This window comes from Apus apus, chromosome 2 (assembly GCF_020740795.1).
Source record: "Apus apus isolate bApuApu2 chromosome 2, bApuApu2.pri.cur, whole genome shotgun sequence".
Lineage (NCBI taxonomy): Eukaryota > Metazoa > Chordata > Aves > Apodiformes > Apodidae > Apus > Apus apus.
Window position 1 is genome coordinate 95,409,274 of NC_067283.1, and position 21,997 is coordinate 95,431,270.

A 21,997-nucleotide genomic window follows, 5' to 3' on the forward strand; every position below is an offset into this window, starting at 1 on the left:
TTTGGAAAAAAGTAGTATTATTTAACATGTTTTTGAATTAAATATTCCACATAACAAAAGTGTTATTTTCATGTCACCAGCTATATTACTTATATACATATGCCAAAGAGTTAGCAAAAGAATCAAGAGGTGCTCTATCAAAACCAACAGAGATTTCTTGCTTAAGCATTCTGAAATAACTAGTTTGTATCATAGACAAAGTATAGACAATATTTACAGAAAGGGATTTTTTGGATCTGAGAGCAATTATCTTTCAGAAGGTAAATTAAAATCCAGCTCTCTGTTATAATACAACAAATCCACCACTGATCTAGAAGTACTTGCAGCAAACCGAAAAGATGAACTTCCTGCGACTGGTATTTGTATTTACAAAATATACTGTTCAGCCACACAGAGGCTCATATAACTTTAAATATATATATATATATACACACATACAAGCACACATATATATATATCTATATATATGTAACATATAAATAAAATTCAAAAGAACAAGGTAAAAATAAGAGCTTCTGTCTTTGGAATGTCTAAAAGATGACTGTTTTTACTCCAGTGTTTCTTTGTTATGAATATACTTAAGAAGTGGCACCTTTCAAAGCATTACTTAGTCAATTAGGTAGCTTTGCTGAAACAGCGACTGAAGCAACAACAAAGAAAAGTAACATTTTTCCAAAATTCACAAAGAAAACAAAGAGGAATTTACAGATTTGCAATTATTGACTGTTTACAGCATCAGGAAATATTGTGTAATATAAGTGACCTAGTGTGCATCTAACTTTCTCATTGCTAACAAAATTTTAAGTTTACTTCCCAGATTTAGTATATGGCTGTGTTTTCCACAGATACTGAGGTATGTACCTGCTGATCCAACACTGCAAACATAAAAGAAATAAGAGGCTTTCACTGGAACCTCTTCTAGTTTGGATTCTTTCTAAATAATTATTGCTGAGTTTAAAACCTCAGACTTTTAATGCAAAAACTAACAACTGTCTCTGCGGTTGGAATGGAAAGGAACATGCTCCCTCTCAAGTGCTTAACCCCCAAAAAAGCTGTAAGTTCATGGCATTTTACTTTTTTCAACAAATTCTGAAAATACTAAAAAAGCTTAAAATGGAATTACAGCATTTACCTGTGGCTAGTAAAAAACAAAACTAAACCAATCCCAAAACTATTTTATACTGCATGCATCCACTCTGTAACATTTTTTCCAACCTCAATTATTTCTTTAAACAGGTAGAAAAGGAAGTTGACAGTTTCATAGTTTTCCCACAAAGTTATTTGTCAACTGCTTTAAAAATGGGAACCCTTCTGATACAAAGTTCCCGTTTATTTTTCAAATAGATAAACTGGCTGTGAATTAGAAGATGAAACTGTATACAGTATTACCTGAGTTCATTGATTCACAGATAACTTAGCACAGATTAAATGATGTTTTCCCAATACTCTTCTACAAGCTTAAAAAAAGAATGACACTTTTAGGTAATTTCTGTAAATAATCAAAAAAACTGTAATATATTATTCTATTGTTAATATTTTCAATGCTTGAAGCTTTACATGTAAAATTCATCTTTCATTTTTCTGAATACTTGTTCTGAGAAATTTGATTCCCAGACACATTTTTAGCTTTCAAATTTTGATGTGTCATCGAAAAACATTGCCAATACTTTGCCACTCATTTGAAGATTCTTGTACCACTTCTTCTAAATTCAGAGCACGACTAATATCTTCCCCTTCTTGTTCTTGATGACTAGCAGGCTCCTGAACAGGACCTACCAAAGTACAAGAGAAAAAGATGAATGAGTATGATGTGGTGTGTGGTGTAAAAAAAATGCAAATATACCACTTTGGAATAAAGGAATCATGGTGGGAAATGTGTTACACAACTACTTCAGATTCTGTAAATTCATTACAAGCTCTTTGAAAAATTAAAAAAAACCATCTAATATTATCATTTTCCTGTAATAGTTTTTGAACTTTCTATTTCTGCACTATAGAGCTCCACATAAAAACAAGAAACCATAATCAGTAACTAAACTCTGTTTCAACCTGCTTTTTGGGTTGCATGTGTAACTAGTAGCTCATCAACTCTGGTCTTAGTGCCCAATTCCTCAATGCTTTCCTAGCAAAGGATGTGTCTTTCTGCACTCAACCATTACTATCATTATGCTACATACCAGAGTAACCATGAGCCCGTTTCATATGCAGTTTCATATTGCTCTTCTGTGTGAATCCCATTGCACAGTAATCACATTTGTAAGGCCTCTCTCCTGTGTGCTTTTTCATGTGGACTTGAAGAGCGCTCTTCTGGTTAAAAGCCTTTTCACATAGTGTACACTGAAATGGCCGTTCCCCTTAGAAAAGAGAAAAACATATTTAATAATTTCTCATTTCAACATTAAAATAGAGTGCAGAATTCTGTAAAAATCATCGAGATTTCTCTATCCGACCTCCAATCTTTTCCTGCTATCGAGTCCTCAGCAACTGAATGAAATGTGAAAAGAGAGGCCAGGGCCAGGAACTGGGACTAACACCTCAAAGCTCAAACACTCAAATGCAAAGAAGGAGCAACAGCTCTTGAATTACTGGCTCCTACTTTAACAGTATATGAATCATGTGCTGAATCAGGCATCTGAAATGAGCCAAATTCAGTTTATCAGAATAAATAAAAAAACGCCACAGCAGGCTGCACAGGGTATGGGCCCGATCTAATTCATCCACAAACATTTGGAATCACAGAATAATTATTCTCCAATTCTTTTTTTTTTCCATAGTAAAACAAGTCTCAGACTATGTTAATTTCTTTGCAAACCTCATGATATACTATAAAAGCTAGTAAGAAAGCACAGATAGGAAAACTATGGCCTTGTTTTAACTAGTTATGTCTCAGTATGTGCCTAAGTGCAATGCTAAGTATGAACTAAGTATGAGCATTCATCACCTCACAATGACTTTTCTATACGGCCACTGCTAGGCAGGAAGTTAAAGCAGCTTCCTAGACTTAGGACTAGGCAACCTTAGCATGTTTTCAGCTTCATCTACTTTTTTTTTCCTCTTCCTTGGAAACCCTTTTATCATTTATTACTCATAACATCACAGTACACAGCCTTAGATTTAAGACTGAAGCTCTACCATATTAACTGTTTCATAAAAAAAAAAGGGCAGAGACAGACTCTACCTTTAACAACTTGTTACAAACATAATGTAGGAGAAAATAGATTAACAGATAGGCAAGTATGTAAGGACACAGTAAGATAATGCAAATTATCAATACTGGCAGTGGTTCCAAGAGATCAACAGCCTATTGCCTGTCATACAGACACAGAAAAATAACTCAAAGATACTACTGAATAAACATTTGGAACAGCATAGTAGAATGTGTGTGAGAGTGTGTGTGTGTTTATGTAAGATTTTGCTTGTCAAAGCCAGAGAAAATAAAGCTTTGATGCATTAAATGACAAGACACTTGGATATATACGCAAGTTTACACTTCAGAGATACCATACTAAAAACTGCAAGACTGAATACTGAAGGTGCAAAGTTAAGGTTCGTTGAAAGATGAAACTCAAATTACATGTCACAAGAAGGGCAAGTGATGCTAACCAAGGAAAAGTGACAGGGCTAACAAGATAACTTGAAGGAAGAGATCAGGAACTTTGCTTTAAATGTGTGAAAGGGAACCAAAAGCTAACTACCAGAAGTTGATACTGGGGAAAGAAAAAGCTCTCTGGCTGACTCACTGAAAAAGAGTTATCCTTTTGTGTAAGTCTTCTTATACTACAGCACATACAGTCAAATTGCTCAGTCCCCTCCAGCTTAGTAGCAACACAACCTTCCCCTGTCCTTTTTAACTCTAGAAGCCATGACAGCTCTTTATTGGTAATAGTGGTATGAGAGATTTTTCAGAGAACTGACTCCTGTGTTTAGAACTCATGTCCTTAAGAACACTGTTAAGATACAGAAGTTGAAGGGCAGCTAGGCTATCCTATATACAGCTTTTAATATGTAGAAGGGCAGAAGCTGCACCCGAAGAGCACTTTTATCAGAGAAAGTGCTCCACAGGAGAAGTCAGTATAGTCTTTTTAGAGTTAAAGTTGAAGAAAATTATTCAGCAGAAACAACACAACAAATTAAAAGCACTGGCATTAGAAATATATTAAGTAGTTCAATGACAATGAAGCATTGCTTACAGCAGTCAGTAGCAGCAGTCAAGTCTGTCCCTTTTAACTTCACTGAGCACACCCACTCATTTGCACATTCTCCTATACATTTGAACATCACATCCAGTGTCTTCACACAACTTTCAATGATGTTTTAAAACATGCTTTTATTAACCCACTTCAAAGACTGACAGACTTTCAGATACAAGCTCATGCATTCACATTACTGTTACAATACTGCCAGTCCCAAACTATGGAGAAGCTTAGTCACACCACTAAGCATGCTGTTCTGGCTTTAAACAAAAAATCAGAGTTTGAGATTTCAAGTCTGCTGTTTCTCATTTTAATTTCTAAACTCTTTAGGTTAGAAATTTCATTGTTTTTTTAAGCTTAAGCTGATATTCAAATGCAGTTACTGGAAACCATGAGCAAGGACTCTGAATATAACACCCATATGTTCATGACAAAATGTTGTGAGATAAAAGCAATTTCTAGTGTTACCTGTGTGAATGCGACTGTGTCTCTCCAGCTGGCTTGGCTTCGCGAAAGCTTTTTCACAAGTATCACACTTAAACACTCGAGGCTTCTGGGAACTCAGTGATGGTCCAGCCTGATGGGTTTGCATGTGTTCCTAAGGCAGGATAGGAAAAAATTACATTTCACACCATTTTAAAAAAAACTTCAGTGTTTAACACAGAAATACATTCACACTTTGAAGACAAAAGCAGAGGATCTTAGTCATCAGCAGACAAGCTGGAAGAAGGCTGCAGCCTGCATTTTTTTTCCTTTTAAATAAGGAATTGTTTTTGTATTGTATGCTGATGCATCAATATCTTTACATTTCTGAAAACCTCTGTCGGTAAGTACATTCATCGCTATTTTTGCATACTGTAGTCCCTTCACTAATTGTATGAAACAAAATAAAGTAAAACAGAGCTCGTGAAATGCTTTGTTCACTTACAGACATGGATTTTGGACAACTGTATGCTTTAAGTTTATATTGGATTCAGTATCCATTTCCCTTCCTTGCTGATACACAGGCATTCCTCCTACCCAGTACTTGTATAAGCATCACTGTAAAACTGTACAGGCCTCAAAAAAGGGACTATCAACAGAACACATGAACACGCATAATGTCAACATGCAAATGGCGCCACTTCACAATCAACTCTTAACAGAAAAATAAAAATCACTAAGGTCATCACAGGTAAGGAAGTAAAATGAGGGTGTGATGTTTTATCTTCACAAACATGCATTAGTAACAGTTCTAACTTCAATGTTTATAATTCACTGACACTGAGCCCCGAAGTTTTGCAAATTTAGAGGAGTATCTTATGTTATCTATAAACTTTTAAATTTAAATATCTTTATTAACACCAAGATACAGTTCAGATTGCAAAAGAAAACAAATACAAACATATTGGATTTAAAAATCTAACCAAGAACTGCATGTGAAACAGTAGGGTGAATACTTGTCCACCTGCCAAAATGTGTGTGGATATTCTTTTCTAGTCTATTAATTACAGATTAGATTATTACTTCATCTTCACTACACCTAAACAATACGCTTTCTTGATGTCATTGAAGTCCTGTTCCCCACTCCATGAACTGAAGAAAATTGTGTCTGCAGATTTTTTTTTCACTGAAAAATCAGTGAGACAGTTCCAGAGAATATTATCATCATAGTATTTACAATAATATAATATTACAGGGAAATAAAAAATGGTCTTCTCAAAAAGAAAATCTGGAAAAGCTCTCCTAAGAGCTACTTAGTATAAAGACATTGCCTTTGGCTCCAGAAATTTCCTTCTATAAACTCTGGGAAGCTGGAAAAAAAAAAAATCTGTGTAAGTCATATTATGTTTGCTTTTTTAGTAAAAAAAAAAACTTCTTCAAAACACTGCCTTTAAGTATCTTTCAGAGATAGGATACTGGCCTGGACTTGCCACTTGACTAGTAGTACAGCCCAGTATTCCTAACAGGAACATTCTATACCCTAATTAAAAACTTGAACACACCACCGATTTTTTTTTAAAGACTTGGAAATATCAGGTTGTTCATAATCTCGAGAAAACTACCTAGAAAATATCACCAGACAACAGGAATAATACAAGGGTATTTTAAAACAAGTGCTCCCTCAGCAGATGTCATTTTACTTACAAGACTGATCACCTGAAAATCAAATTCTGCAAAGCAGACAGCTCCCTATGATCCCAAAAGCTTAGCTGGAAATTGGGATTAGCAGTGACGACAAACATTAAGCGAATTAAGTAAAATCTTTTTCTGGTACTATTATTTTCATGACAGGCATCCATGTTTTTCATTCTGTAGCCAATATATGCATTAAAATCCTCTCCACGGTTCAGGAAAGACTGCTCTGTGTATACGTTATCACTTCGACTCCCTCTCTCAGATGCACACCCCTCACACCATAAAAGGAAAGATAAAGGCATAACAGGTACCTTTCATTATTATCACAAGGAGTCCAAAAGAATGAGTTAACAGAAGAAGAATTAACTGTTATTACCAAATACCTTGAGATGTGTTGCCCGCTTAAATGCTTTATTGCAGACATGGCAAACATGTATTCTCTCCTTGCCATGGACTTCTTTACTATGGTGCATCAACATGGTGGCTGAAGGAAAGGTCTGACTACACTCAAAACACTGGTGCACACGACTTTCTTTTTCTGCTTGACTGCTTTTAGTCACACTAGGAGAAACCTCTGTCACCTATAACAATTAACAAAAACACTGTCAAATAATTTTATAGGCACATTCACAACAGTGGTTTATTTTTCAAAATCCACTTTTGGAGAGTACTTGAAAATACATTTTATGTAAATATGAACTTATATCTCATTGCTCTTAAGAATGACAGATATATGTATTTTAAGAAAACAAGTATTATAAATAGAATGTGTTTGTATCAGTATTTTTCTATATTCAGTTATATATTCCTGAGCATTTCAGATGATTCTCACATTTCTCACTGAACGAAATCAAAGCCAAAAGTATTTCAGACAAAAAAGAAGTGTCTCTGATTTTACAGAGATTTTCTATTGTTTAATCTCTTCACTGGGGACTCTGTTTTCATATGGAAATAAAGCTGCGCTACCTAGAGCTACTTGTTTGAGCTACTTGTTCAGAAGTACTGAAATACGGTGACAAGCTAATAGAATTTGGATAGGGTCGTGCTGCATTTTTGGTTTGTTTTAATCAAATAATGAGTGTTTGGAAAAAAATAACTTTCTTAATAAAATAACACAATTTCTTCAACTTGTAGACACAAAATAATGAATGTTGAAAATAAATACACTCACCATGATTAAATAAAATACATGACATAACAAAGTATGAGGTAAAACTAGCATACCATTAGTGTTACATTTTCACTGTTATTAGAATAGTACTGCTCAAAGTCACACTTTACAAGTGACATTATGACCTTATGAAATGCAATCTAATTTATGAAGCACATATATTAAAAGACAAAAAATCTACTTCTAAATTCAGAAGAAAATATGTTCATGTTAAATTTTAAAACATCCATAAGCAGAGTATTTGAACATTAACATTGCTAGAAACAGACACATATAAGCATATGCAAATATAAAAATGACACTGACAAGATGTTATTAGAAACACAGAATAGTTCAAGTTGGAGGGGGTGCCTTGAGATCGTCTAGTCCAGTATCCCCAGAGCACACTCAGGGCCATGACTGGACATGTTCAGAGTGTCACCAAGGATGGAGACTCTGCAACCTCTCTGGACAACCTCTTCTAGGGTTCAACCACCTTCACAGTTAAACAGGGTTTCTTTGTGCTCAGATGGAATTATTTTGATCTGTGCCCATTGCCTCTTGACCTTTCACTGGGTATTGCTGAAAAGACTTTGGCTCCATCCGATTAACTCCCTCCCAATAATGGATTTATGCACATTGTTAAGAATCCCCCAGACAGAGCCTGGTCCCTCTTAAGCTGAATAGTCCCAGCTCCCTCAGCCTCTCCTTCAATGCCAAAAGTTTCAATCGCTTAATCATCTTTGTAGCCCTTCATGGGGCTCACACCTATATATCCATCTCTCTCTTGTACTGGGAAGCCCAGGACTGGATGCAGCACTCTAGATAATGTGTTTTCACTGGTACTGAGAAGAGGGGAGGATCAACCCCCTTGACCAGCTGGTAACACTCTTCTTAATGCATCCCAGGATGCTGCTGGCCTTCTTTGTTGCATTGCTCGCTCACAGACAACCACTTATGCACCAGTACTCCTGGTCCTTCTTTAAAAAGCTGCTTTCCTACTGCCCTCAGTGTGTACTAGTGCATGGGGTTACTCTTCTCCAGGGACAGGACACTGCACTTCCCTTTGATGATATTTGTGAGGCTCCTGTTGGCCCAGTTCTTCAGCCTGTTGAGAGCCCTCCACATGGTAGCACATCCATTCAGTTTGTCAGCCACTCCTTCCAGAGGTCTATCACCCATAAACTTGCTGATCGTGCACTCTATTCTATCATGCAGATCACTCACCAAGAGCATTAATGAACAGTACTAGCCCCAGTATTTGAACCGGGGGGGGGGTGTCACCAATAATGACAGGCCTTGAGATAGACTTTGTTCCACAGAGCATAACCCTTTCATGCCCAGCAGTTCTGTCAGTTTTCAGTCCACCTCACTGTTCCATTTATCTAGCTCATACTTCGTCAGCTTGCCTACAAAGGAGGTTATGGGAGACGGCATCAAAAGCCTTACTAAAGTCAAGATAAACCACATCCACTGCTCCCCTCATCCACCAAGCCAGTCATCTCACCACAGAAGGCTCTCAGGTCAGCTAGGCATGTTTTCCTTTCTGTAAATCTCTGCTGACAACTCCTTCTTGTCCTTCCTGTGTTTGTAAATGCTTTCTGGGATTATTTGCTCTTTCACCTTCCCAAGGACTGAGGTGAGAGTGACTGACCTTACTTCCCCAGATTCTCCAACCTGCCCTTCTTGAGGGCCAGAGTGACCTGTGCTTTGTCCCAGTCCTCAGGAACCTCTCCTGATTGCCACGATCTTTCAAAGGTAACAGACAGTGGTCTCATGACATCAGCCAGCTCCCTTAGCAGTCAGTACATCCCATCACCAATGGATTTGTATATAATTATCCACTACTCAGTGTAGAGGCTCTGCCTTTTCTCCCTGATCTTGATGATCTGGGATTGCACAAGACAAACCTTACCAGTAAAAATGAAGTGACAGTACACTGGTCTGTTTCAAATCTTCTGTCAACAGGTACTCTGCCCCAGTCAGCAGCAGGATATCTCATCTCCCTTTTCCTGTTGGTACACCTGTAAAAGTCCATCTTGTTACATTTTATGTCCCTTTCAGAGTCAACTCCAGGTGGATTTTGAGTTTCCTAAACTCATCCCTGCCTCCTTGAATGGCGTCTCTGTACTCCTTCAAGGTCACCCGATCCTGCTTCCACTTCTGCTTCTTTTTTAAATCTGAGTTCTGTCAGCAGCTCCTTGTTCCTCCATGCCGGCCTCCTGTTGCCTTTAGCTTCCTACACATTGGGACTGATGATTCTTGAGCTTGGAGGAGGACAATATTTAAAATCAACCAGTTGTTCTGGTCCTCATTCTCTCCAGGTTTCCTTACCATACAATTATTCCAAGCAGATCCCTGAAAAGATCAAAGCCTGCTCTCCTGATGCTCCAGGCTGCAATCATAGAACAACAGAATGGTTTGGGTTGGAAGAGACCTTAAAGTTCCATCTCCCTGCATGGGCATGGAACACCTCCCACCGGACCAGGTTGTTCCAAGTGCCACTCAATCTGACCTTGAGTACTTCGAGGGATGGGGCAGCCACAGCGTCACTGTGCACCTGTTCCCAGTGCCTTAGCACCCTTGCAGAAAATAATTTTATCCTAATATCTAATCTAAATTTACCCTCTTTCAGCTTGAAACCATTCCCCTTTGTCCTGTTCACTACTCATCCCTGCAATAAGTTCCTCCCCAGCTTTCCTGCAGCCCCCTCAGGTACTGGAAGGTGCTCTAAGGTCTCTGCAGAACCTTCTCTTCTCCAGGCTGAAGAACTCCAACTCTCTTAGCCTGCTACTTGCCTTATTTTCTTCCCTCAGGAAACTGAGCTCCACCATCCCATGGTCACTGCGACAAAGGATGCCCCTGACATTTATGTTCTTGATCAGTTCTTCCTTGTTAGCAATTATCAGGCCCAGAAGAACACCACTGCTGCTGCCTTCTCAGTCCTCTATATCAGGAAGTTATCATCAATGTACTCCAGAGATTTCGTAGATTCCTTGTTGCCCTTCCAGCAGATCTTACTAGACAGGCTGAAGTAAGCCATATAGACCAGGGAACGGAAATCACAGAATTGATTAGGTTGGAAAGCACCTCTTGAGTTCATCTAGTCCAACTCCTCTAACTCAAGAAGGGTCAGATAGGGCAGGTTGCCCAAGACGATGAAAGCCTCATCTGCTATTTCTTCTTGATCAGATGCAGCAGATGGCTAGTATTCACCCATGTTGGTCTGCCTGCCAGTCCTTACCCAGAAGATCTCAGCTCACTATCCAGGCAGAGCTCCATGCATTCCTGCTGCTGTCTTGCTGGTATGTCCTTCCTAAAGATCCTGAATCCAGCCATGGCAGTGCTTCAGTTGTGAGAGCTGTAGCACCTCCTCTCTGATTCCAATGAGACGGCAGCCCTGCAACTGCATGCAGACCTCTAATTCCTCCTGTTTGTTTCCCACGCTGCATGCATTGTGTACAGGCACTTCAGAGAGACATTCAGCTGTGACAATTTTTTCAAGAAGAGTGTGGAATTTTCCTCCATTATGTTGCAATCTCAGCACCTTTATTTATACACACACTCTTGAGGCAGCCCCCTCCCTTCAGCCCTTATTCTTTTTGAGGTTTCTCTTGCCTGTATCAGCCACAATTTGCCCACATCTTGTCTTCTGCTTGCCAATCTAGTCCACCACTTCTTCACTTGATTGTGGGTCACCATCTGCCTCTCCCATTTTTCCTGTTCTACCAGGTTGGTTAAAAACATTCATTTTGTCTTCAACAAGAGAAGTCTGAACTACTTTTCTGAATATTAACACTATAGTACATATGTAAAAGTTTCTATTGACATTCAAATACACAAAAACTCAAAAAGACTTTACATGAAGCAATTTTGTTACAAAAAGAGAATGCAAAGTCTATTTTCTAATTGCAAATGTACTTAAGATTTTTTTTGAGCAGTGTTGAGAGTATGGTTCTGCAATTTGTTGAAAGAAATATATTATTAACTGCAATTTGTTTTAATATGAAAAAGTGTTTTTAACTCAAAACTTAAAAAAGAAGCTGTGTGACTAAGAAGTCACAATGAACCTCTTCCCAATTCGGGAATAACACCATCCTTCCCACTTCAGGATATAAAGGAATCATGCCAGTATTTTGATTAAATAATGTACTTTACTGACAAAAGATAAAGAAATACATTGTGTCTACCTGATACGTTATCTCATCAGAGTTTGCAGATGCTGAGTGGGGTGTATGGCTCACCAGTATGACTTGCTGTGAGCCTGACCCACTTTGGCTGGTGAGACCAGAATCTGTGAGTATGGCAGGGAACTGCTGACCCTGTCAAAGAGGGGATAAAAGAAAAAAAAAAAAAAAAGGTACAATGGCCGTATTTAAACAGCTAATTGCAGTCATGTAAATTATTTTTATACTTCAAAACTACTTTTTTTCCCTTGAAAAAGTCCATTCCAGAATCCTATCTGAACAAATACTACTATTTTCTCCCCTTTTCTCTCTCCATTTTAAGTCTACCAATATAAGAGCAACAACAGCTGCAAGTCTGTAATAGTAGATATTCAGCTCTGATTAATTTTTCCTAGCCTTTCATCAATCGCTCAATGTCTCAGCCTTCCCTTGTCTTTGTCTCTTCAGCTGATACTTTAACATCCCTATTCTGCTTCCCTGCATAGTTTTCCCACATTTTCCTTTTAATCTCTTAATTAAACCTACCTCCAAAATACATTAAATCAAGGTAAACATTACTAATTAAGATATACACCTACTAATATCACAGTAGTATTTCTACATTACTGTTAAAGACTTTTCAACTTCCCCAGGAAATGCAGTACCTTTATGTATTACCTGTTTATCAAGATTCCTGCAACACAGACTGTGTTTGCATAATATTCAAAGTAATGTTTCATTTTTATTCATGCCTGCCTTAACATCCAGCATAGTGTCTTATGAATAAACATCAACACTGCCTAATGTAATTGCTTAAATTATTATGAAGTCTGAAGAGAAACCACGAGTTGTTTTGCTACTCTGCGGTGCCAGAAATAACAAATGTGTCATAAGAACTACTTAAGAAATCTTTTCTTCCCCTCCCTGGAGTATAGTTGCAGAGAGATTGCAGCACACAATCATCCTCACAGACTCTGCTTCATAAGGTTTAATCACACCATAGGTTAGACAAACGGTCTTTCCCTTATACTCATTTACACATTTCAATTTGAGTCAAAAAGTAAGTAAAAATCAGCTTAAATCTAGTTAAGTCCATAAAGTGGAAGCAAAAGCCCAAATCTTCAGATGTCACATCTCCACTGAAATGTCAATCACACAATGACCCTACATTTTCACTTTCTAGTATTTTAATATTATTTATTGATTGTTTTATTTTATTCTCTTCTCACTCTAGGCATTCTATTTGTCAACATGTCTTTGGATCCTGATGACACCACCAAAAAAATATTATGATAAAAACAAAAGTAATGCTAAAGCTGCTAGGGAGATGAGAGTCAATACAGCACTATTCTTAAAGAATGTCTTACAACCCCTACCAGTTCTTAAATACAGCCAATTTAATTTAGATTCTGTCCTGTTATTTGCTGCGAAATAATCTGTTGCAACTGCTCATCAACTCTCAAGTTTACAAAGAGGAAAATAAAAATTTACCATTTTAAACAACAAAAGGTTTAGGAATATGGAGTTGCATTACTCAATAGTGATGATGAAGCGTACAGTTTAGTTTATCACTAAAAGCTGATCTCAAACAATGTGTGAAACAGTAGAACCTATCCATTCATAAAAAAAAAAAAGCAGCAAAATGTATCTGTATTTCTGTTTAAATAGTTAATCAATTCTTGCCCGGTAAGACAGTAACATCTGTGAGTTTAGAAAAGCATTTCTTACCTGTGAAGTGATATTAAGGGTAACAGCATCAAGACCACCTGACAACATTCCCTGAGTGTCAGCAAGAGTCAAGGTGACACTACCATCTCCTCCAACTCCTGATGAAGACATTACCAAATTCTGGGCAGAAACTGTAGACTGAGATATGGGTGTTGTGGAAGGAAGGGTTGTTCCACCTGTTGTATTAAGTTCTGTAATATATGCCAAGTAGAAAAAAAAAAAAATAACCTGTTATATTCATAAACTCTTTATTGCAAACTCATTTTAACTGAACTTAATTTCTATTTCTTATTTGCTAGGACTTTCCTTTTTGGAAGGAAATAAATGAGTTAAACAGTTAATCACATATCAAAAACTGTCAGTATGATGATAATTAGAAAAATTACATCTAAATGTAGCTTGAGGAGCATCGTATTACAAACCAATAACCAGAAACTTTGTAACATGGGATCTCATTACTGAAAAAGCACCTGAAGAAGTTGCAGGTGACACACTCTTATAGTCTGACCACTTTCAGATATCTCAATGGAATGTACGGTGGCTCAGGCAGTAAAACCCAAATTCACTAACTCCCACCTTACCCTTGCAATGTGGTTGATAACCCATAATAGCAAAAAAGGCCAGTTTCTTATAACAGCTGTGTAATATTTTATTGCAGATTCTTCAAAATGTGACTACAGACCTCAGAACTCTCAGCTTATGTAAGTCTCAAAAATCTATGATACAGAAAGTGCAATACAGCTCTTTTTACTATTTCATTTACTAATTCATTAGACAAGAGCATGACTTAACCTTCACATCTTACAGGATACCCTGGGGCAGGCTTCCCCCAGTATGACTTTAAAGCAAATCTGCTGTACAGACATCTATGAGCCCTACTGGAAGCTATGAAAGGAGATGGGAAAAGGAAGACAGAAAATTTAAGTATGCATAGGAGTGAAGAAAATTATTCACATATCATTAATAAGTCTGTATCAGCGCAACCTGCTGAAGCCAATCGATGCACTGGTCTAAAGTATGAACAACTAAATACATTTGTATGTGTTTGTGCATACAAACAAACATAGGTAGAAATTCATATATATTTTTAAAATCTCAAAATTTGAACAGTACAGCAAATTTGATATAAAAGCTATTTTATCATCTGCAGCAAACATATCAGATTTTTTAATCCTCCAATTTATAGACATAGTCCTTCAGTATTCCTGGAACTGCCTCAAAGTACTAATTTTAGGTATTTCGTCTTGTTTTCATTTTCTTCTTACTATGCAGAGTAAAGTTCATTTACATTGGCATAACAAAACTACTGAGAAAAAAAACACAAACCCATGTAGCTCCTGAACTGTAAGAACACACAAAATTATACTATTTAAAATACAGTTACTTGGTGTAGTATTTATTTAAACAAAATCTTATTATTTTTAATTAGAAAAATGACTGTGTCCATACCTGGAGCATTTAGGGAAGTGCCCTGAGAAAGAAGCTGATCATTGCTTATAGTTAATGTAGCACCTGTAGTCTGACTGTTGATGGTTGGTGCTGTCAGCCTTAAGCCACTATTCAGATCATTGCTTCCAGAATTATGCTGAATAAGATCTTGGCCTGAATAGAAATCAGTCCTATTATAACTGGAAATGTCTCAATGTTATTCTGCTACTGTACTTAGAACTATAAAAAAGTGATCATAAAATGATAAAAGTAGAAAATACAACCAACACAAATTTCTACACGTGCAAATTCTTATGCAGAGGTTCAGTAAGTTTTTAACATAGATGTGATTATGCATATCTAGATATTAACACGAAGAGAAATACCTGAGATTATTAACATTTAGGCAAATATTGATTTTGCTTATCTAGATTCAAGGCATCAACTTCATTAAACTAAAGGCAAACTAAAGGTTAATGGTTAAAATGTCATTTTAAAAAAATATTAAAGAAATGTTATGATATAAAATGCAAATTTGCTTTGGCGGAAGTAAAAGGTATGTATAGTGTATATAGGATCAGTCTCAGAGGCAGTAAGACAGTGGTTGTATATTTATTCAGAAAGACCTGAAGTATTAACTACATATTATAAAGACTGAATAGTACACCTCAAAGAATGAACGTAACATCTACTCAAACATGGTTCCACAGATATTTAAAGAAAACTAGATTAAGTAAATTCATCCCCAATGCCTGCCGTGTTTGTTCCCATGCCACTACCCAGGAGTTGCACCATCCCTAGTGAGGCACAGCCAGGACATAAGAACTGGTTAACATGGGATTTGCCACTGAGATAAACACCTGCTGACTCAGGGCTATGGAAAAAACAGGGAACTAATCTAACATACATGCTCATAGCAAATGGATTTGGTTTTTGAAAGCAGATTTGAGGAATATCTTTTTAAAGCTGATGAACATAAAAAAAACAGACCATGAGAAAGCTCTGGACTGTGAAAATATCATCAAACACTACTGTATCACTACCTTATAAAATGGATATCTGGTACCATTACAATTCTTTAAAAATACCAACCAGATATTGTAAGAGTGATTTCTTGAGGACTTCCTGATGAGCTTGTAGTAGTAGAACCTGAAGCATGAGCCAGAACTTGACTCAAACTGGAATTATTTATGGTCAACGTTATCTCATGTTGTCCATTTGAGGATGATACCATACCCTGTGAAGTCATGACTTGAGAGATGTCCTGTGCACCTAAATATGAGTAGAAAAAAAAAAAAATCCATGAAGATTCTTTCTTTATAATAGACACAACTTTTTAAAGCAATTAATATTATCTTCTGCACTACTATAAAAGACATAGCCACGGTAAGATGCTAAAATCTGTACTACAATGAAAAAATTGTTGTAATACCCAATCTAGTCCTCTCCAGGTTAAGAGCTTTGGAACAAGGGTTTTGTGTTCTTCTAAAGACTTCCTCATACAGTTCACCTTCTGAAAAAATTATACTAAAAAAATAGTAACAAGTTGTAAAATTTGCTGAAGATGCTCATACAAGACCTGTATGTTTATTTTATTAAATAAGGTATTTGGAAGGGGATTGGGGTGGTGGGGATTTTCTCACTGTAGACAATACTGTAAGTAATACCAAGAAATTCAAAGCACAATAAAGCTACTGACACTGCTTACCACTAGTGTTGGTTGTCAGCACTGACTCTTGCTCAGATAAGGATCCTATTGTCATGTTAGCAGACGATGCTACTGTGGGCTGCAAGGACAGGCCTGATATGGGCTGAATCACCACATTAGCTGGCACTGCATTTTCTGTTGCCTGGAGGGAGGGATTCTGTGGAGCCATGCTGGGATCTCCAGTGAGCTGCTGCGCAAGTAAATTACTCTGCTGTAACGCCTGCTGTAGAATACTTGGATCGATCTGAAAAGCAAGTTTTCAATCTGATGTTAACAAATACGGGTGAAGTGAATATTCTTAATATAAATCCAGAATTAAACTTTATAAATAACCATTTTAAACTTAAAAGAATATTTTAAGTCTCTGTACATAGCCAGTCTCCAAAGTCTCTATGTAAACAGACCACTCATCTTCACCTCACTCACTTTCCTCAGCAAAATGTTTGGAAAATCATGATCATAATTCGATATGAGCATGCTGAGCACGAGGTACCTACACTGCTGGCATTCTGTACTGTCTCACTGATCAATGTAATGCTTATCACTGTCTTCAGGTCTTTGAAAGTGAAAAGACATGGAGCAGAGATAAGATTGCTATCAGGAATTACCTATTGTCTCAGCTCCTAGAGCTCATTAAGGTCCCAGCTCACAGTCAAGCAGCCATTCTTTTGAGTTAAAGATATATTTTACACTTCAGGTATGTATGGAGACTGCGGGGCAACCTCATCAATGTTTACAAATATGTTAAGGGCGAGTGTCAGGAGGATGGAGCCAGGCTTTTTACAGTGATGTCTAGTGATAAGACAAAGGGCACTGGGTACAAACTGGAACGTGGGAGGTTCCACGTAAACATCAGAAAAAAATTATTTCCTGTGAGTGACAGAGCACTGGAACAGGCTGCCCAGAGAGGTTGTGGAGTCTCCTTCACTGGAGACATTCAAAACCCACCTGGACAGGTTCCTGTGTGATGTGCTCTAGGTGACCCTGCTCTGGCAGGGGGGTTGGACTAGATGATCTTTCGAGGTCCCTTCTAACCCCTAAGATTCTGTGATTCTGTGATATGGGGATTGGGAAAAGCAAAAAATTATTTTCTTCATTTTATGCTAAAAACTTCTTGTTTAGAGAGACTCTAAGCAATGCAATGGAACTCTGAAGATGTTCCTTTCTTGACCTGGGGCTGGACCTGGTGACCTCCAGAGGTTTCCTCCAACCTCAATGATTCTGTGAAACCAACCAACCAAATTCATGAAAGTAATTCTTGTACATAATTTAAAATACAAATTTTTAGATGTAATCATCTCACCTTTTTCAGTCATTCATTTCACAAACTCAATGGGAATTTAAATTGTGAATCCAAATATTGGAAGCTTGCCAAATAACACAGGTGTCTTATATTAAGGAAAAGAACATTCTGTGCAATTATTTGGGTTTGTTCGTTTTTTGGGGGGGACACTTCTTTCTGGGTGTTGGCTGAGGAGCCTAGAATGATTTTGTAGTAAAAATACAAAATGCAATTAAAAGAAAAAAAATTGCAGATTTTAAAGCAATCTGCCAAAATCCCAGGTAAAAAAATCAAACCAGGAAAAAACCCCACTTGTACATCTATTTTGTAAGTCTTCTAACATGGTACAACTGATATAGCATGGTATTGCTGCATGCCCTCTCAACTCAAGGGAACTCCTCCAGAATTATGTACGCTCCTTAAACTTTCTTCAGCCCTCCATGCAACTAAAATCAAAAGCAAGAAACTATAAGGAACCTACCTGCAATGTTATGTTGTTAATACTGGTGGTATCTATTCCAGAAATTTGAACATTTTGTCCAACCAGATTAGCAGCAAGTTGTAGCTGTATTCCTTCAAGAGTGGCCAAGCTACCATCTGTCAAGGACACAGTTAAGTCACCTCCAGCTACCAAAGAAAACAGTTATATTATAATGTTTTTCTTTATTATTACTGACTGCCTCTTTTAGCTTGTTAATTTTTATAAATTAATTCAATACAAAAGATATACAAACAGACATTTGTTTATGCCAAGAAAAATAATTTGAAGTAGAAGATTGCCTATTTTAAAGCTTCATAAATTCCATGTGACTTAAGGACTGCTATTATTTAAGCAGTAGGTACCATCTTACAAAGCAAGAACCACTCTCCAGAGTAGCTTTGGAAACCTGGAGAAATTTGCTATAAATTTCCTGGGGAAGTGTGCTATGCCTAAACATGAGCAGCACTCACACATGATATGTACAATCTGACTCTGAACATACACATGGAAGTTGCTGCCAAAATTTTGCACAGCAGAAAAAATTGTTCAAGAAGGTATCAAAGTTGTACTCACATCGATGGAAATAAAGGTACATTAGCATTTGAAATTCATAATCTTTAGCACTTAGAAATTTCCGAATTTCAAAAGTTGAACAGACCATTTCTGCAAAAGGTCTTGAGAGAATATAAGGAAAAGCCTCCTTGTGGTTTGACACACCTGCTTCTCCAAATACCTTCAGTATGATCAACCAGTTTCCTTTGGTTGATGCTTCAGAAATATTTATCTACCTTTCCCTCTTCAAAATCATGTAGTATGATACACGTGCTTCACAATGCAGCCAAGAAATACCTGCTTTGGGCAAAACCCACATCACCAATCTCAACTTTAGAAGGTTCCTGCCTCTTTCTAGGACATCTGAACATGCTAAAGACTCCTTCTTATTGTGTTCACTCAAAAAAACAAACAAATATCAGACAGTTTTTAATCACAAATTTATGACTAATTGTGGCTGTCAAGTAACACTGATTTCTTCCAAACAACCACCATTTTATTGGTTTTGGACAACAGTTTAGGTCAAATCATATAAGCTGGAATGGCTACAATTAAATATGAGACTGACACATTTCTGTGAATTTGTGAGCATCCCTTCAAAATCATAAACATTTACTGAAAAAAGTGCCAAAGAAGCACAGAAAATCGGTCTCACTTTCAGAAGTGACAGATGGACAGTTCAAGACCCACGACTGCAGGAGTAAATTATCAGTACCAGGGAACAGTTCCAAACACCTGAACAGTATTCTGCTCTCAAAACCATCCCTGTCCAGACTTTCCTGAACCCAGTGAGCACTTACACAAAAAATTCCTGAAAGCAATTTAGAAGTTTGCAAGGATTATTCTCAAACAATTATTTTCTTGCAACATCAACCACATTGAGTGTCCTGTGCCAGAGTCAAAGAATAGTCTGCAGCACATTTAATAAGCTAATGTAGCTGTAGTTACTGTCAATTTAACATACACATCCACACAAGTATTTTTTTTGTAGCACTAAAGTGTTTTCTACTTTTGTTTTTCAGTTGGAATTTATTTGGGGTATGTGCTTTTTTTATTATTTTATTTTGGGCTATTAACCACACGTGCAGCAGAGCATGTGCACTTAAAACACTCTTCATTATTCATGTAAATAACTACTGTAGACACTCTTCTTTGCTCTATGATCTAATCTGTGAAAGGCAGCTGAGTATTACGAAAAAGAACACTAGCACTCCAGCTACTTGTTCTCTGTATTTTCTTCCTTTCTGCAGCGTACCCACAGCAGAACTGAAGAGACTTCTTTAGGTGAACTGCATTAATATTTTCCCTTTCATTTTCAAATAAATAAATTTCTATTTAGGTCACCAATGTGCATCAAACTCAGTACAACTCTTACCTGTTTGGAAACGGTGTTTGGCATAATTTTCTGAACCCTAACAGAAAGCGAAGTTCAGTACTTGATCTTAACACCACCACTAAAAAGTCACCCATTTTTACCTGACACTGAAGCAGGCAGGATAGCCTGGCCCACAAGTCCTTGTTGAAGTAAATTTTGATCAAATTGACAGTTATTCATGATGAAAACATTAGGGTCTGTTGAAGATGAATTAAGAAGACTGACAGGCTGTAGTCCCTCAGCTGAAGTACGGGCGACAGGCTTCCTAACCTTCTTTGTCTCTGGTTTATAATGACACTGAATGTGGGTTTTTCTGCGCCCTGAAGTACGAAACCGTAAATCACAGTGTGGACATTTGAAGGGCTTTGCTCCTGTATGGAGACGCATGTGGACTTTTAGACTCCCTTTTGTAGAAAAAGAATTACTGCATACATGACAACTGAAGAGCTTCTGGCCTGGAAAAGTTTCAAAACCAGAAAGATAAGTGATAAAACCTTTAAAACTCAATAGCACTGTACCAACAAATAAATAAATAAATAAATACAGATTCTAAACTAATTCAATCAGAATAATTTTGAATTAATCTGCTTTTTTCTTTGGAATTTTGGCTGCTTTTCAAATGAATTAAGGATTTCAATGATGGGTATCTTAATTCCTTGCCTATTTCAAAACTCAAAATGCTGTTAAAACTTTTGTGCAGAACTTTCTTTGGTCACCTTGATGTCTCTGTCCTCATCACCTCACCTTCCTGACTAATTGAGTTGTTTCAAATACGCAGCTCATAAAAAAGAATTAGAAGTTTCATCTCAACCTCTTCAGCATTTGGCTTCTTCCTTTCTTAGCCTCTCACTTCCTCTTCAATTGCTGCAGCTTTATTCTGCTGTTTCAGCCTTTACTTCAATACCAACTAGCATTAATAAACTGCAAGTAGGAAACTAATAAAACTTGTAACTGAGATGGTATTCTAAACAAAATACCAACCACCTCACAGTAATCTAGAAGTAGAGAAATCTGGTCTATACACATACAGCCCTCTTTGCATAACACCTGAAAAAAAAAATCCTGTCTCAAATGGGATTTTTAATATACTACAAATAACAATAGTTGACTACAGAGTGCCCTTCATCAACTGCACATTTGTAGAATTCATGAAAAGTATAATGAAAAATACCTGGCAGAAAACATGCCACAGAGGCAAAAAACCACTGTAAGTCCTGAAATTTCCAGACCTTCCAGCAAAATATTGATACCTAACTAAACAAGGGAAAGAAACAAACATATTTGGTATAGCTGCCTTACCAAAGGGTAAAGCTCAAGACTTCTATACAGCTGTGATGGGAATTAAAAAAAAGTAGTACGAAGTGTGACTAAGTAATCTTTTTTTACTTGGCAAACCATTAGAGATGAACCCTGAAACAAAGGCAACTCAGCTTTCAGATCAGAAGACACTATTGAGCCATTTACAGTTGGTAAGGAAGTCACAAAACTGATGTATGCCCATGATTCCTGCTATTGAGTTCTGGTTTCCATTTATGTAAAATAATCCCTCGTCAAATTCCTGAATTACAATTCAACCTACTTCAAATTACAGATTTAGATTGCAAAACCCTGATGTAATTTTTTCTTCAACAAAACTAAGTAAACCTCTGAAAACAATACAAATAATGGAGAAGAAAAGAGCCCAAGAATAACGTGAACCAGCAAGGTAATGGGGATATAGGCTGCAGCAAACCTGCCTACCACATTCAGAGCACTACAAAGAAAACCATCTAGGAGTCTTCCACACTAAAGAAAAAATATCCATCAGAAGGGGGGG

At 37.1% G+C, this 21,997-nt stretch overlaps 1 protein-coding gene across 13 annotated transcripts in view; it reads right to left on the reverse strand.

Moving 5' to 3' along the window:
- Nucleotides 1-21,997, reverse strand: part of ZNF236 (zinc finger protein 236) — a 75,415-nt gene continuing 53,418 nt past the window's right edge. For 8 of the 13 annotated variants that reach the window (XM_051611917.1, XM_051611924.1, XM_051611916.1 and 5 more), the window contains 11 exons: nucleotides 20,283-20,636; nucleotides 18,255-18,400; nucleotides 16,492-16,735; nucleotides 15,876-16,055; nucleotides 14,805-14,957; nucleotides 13,356-13,546; nucleotides 11,652-11,783; nucleotides 6,695-6,892; nucleotides 4,662-4,791; nucleotides 2,178-2,354; nucleotides 1-1,772 (listed from right to left, as the gene is read on the reverse strand). In XM_051611917.1, coding sequence (XP_051467877.1) covers nucleotides 1,645-1,772; nucleotides 2,178-2,354; nucleotides 4,662-4,791; nucleotides 6,695-6,892; nucleotides 11,652-11,783; nucleotides 13,356-13,546; nucleotides 14,805-14,957; nucleotides 15,876-16,055; nucleotides 16,492-16,735; nucleotides 18,255-18,400; nucleotides 20,283-20,636 — 2,033 coding nt within the window. In that variant the 3' untranslated portion in view covers nucleotides 1-1,644. Of the gene's footprint in view, nucleotides 1,773-2,177; nucleotides 2,355-4,661; nucleotides 4,792-6,687; nucleotides 6,893-11,651; nucleotides 11,784-13,355; nucleotides 13,547-14,804; nucleotides 14,958-15,875; nucleotides 16,056-16,491; nucleotides 16,736-18,254; nucleotides 18,401-20,282; nucleotides 20,637-21,997 lie in introns of those variants that run through there. The other 5 variants (XM_051611914.1, XM_051611923.1, XM_051611918.1 and 2 more) reach the window with 5 other exon arrangements.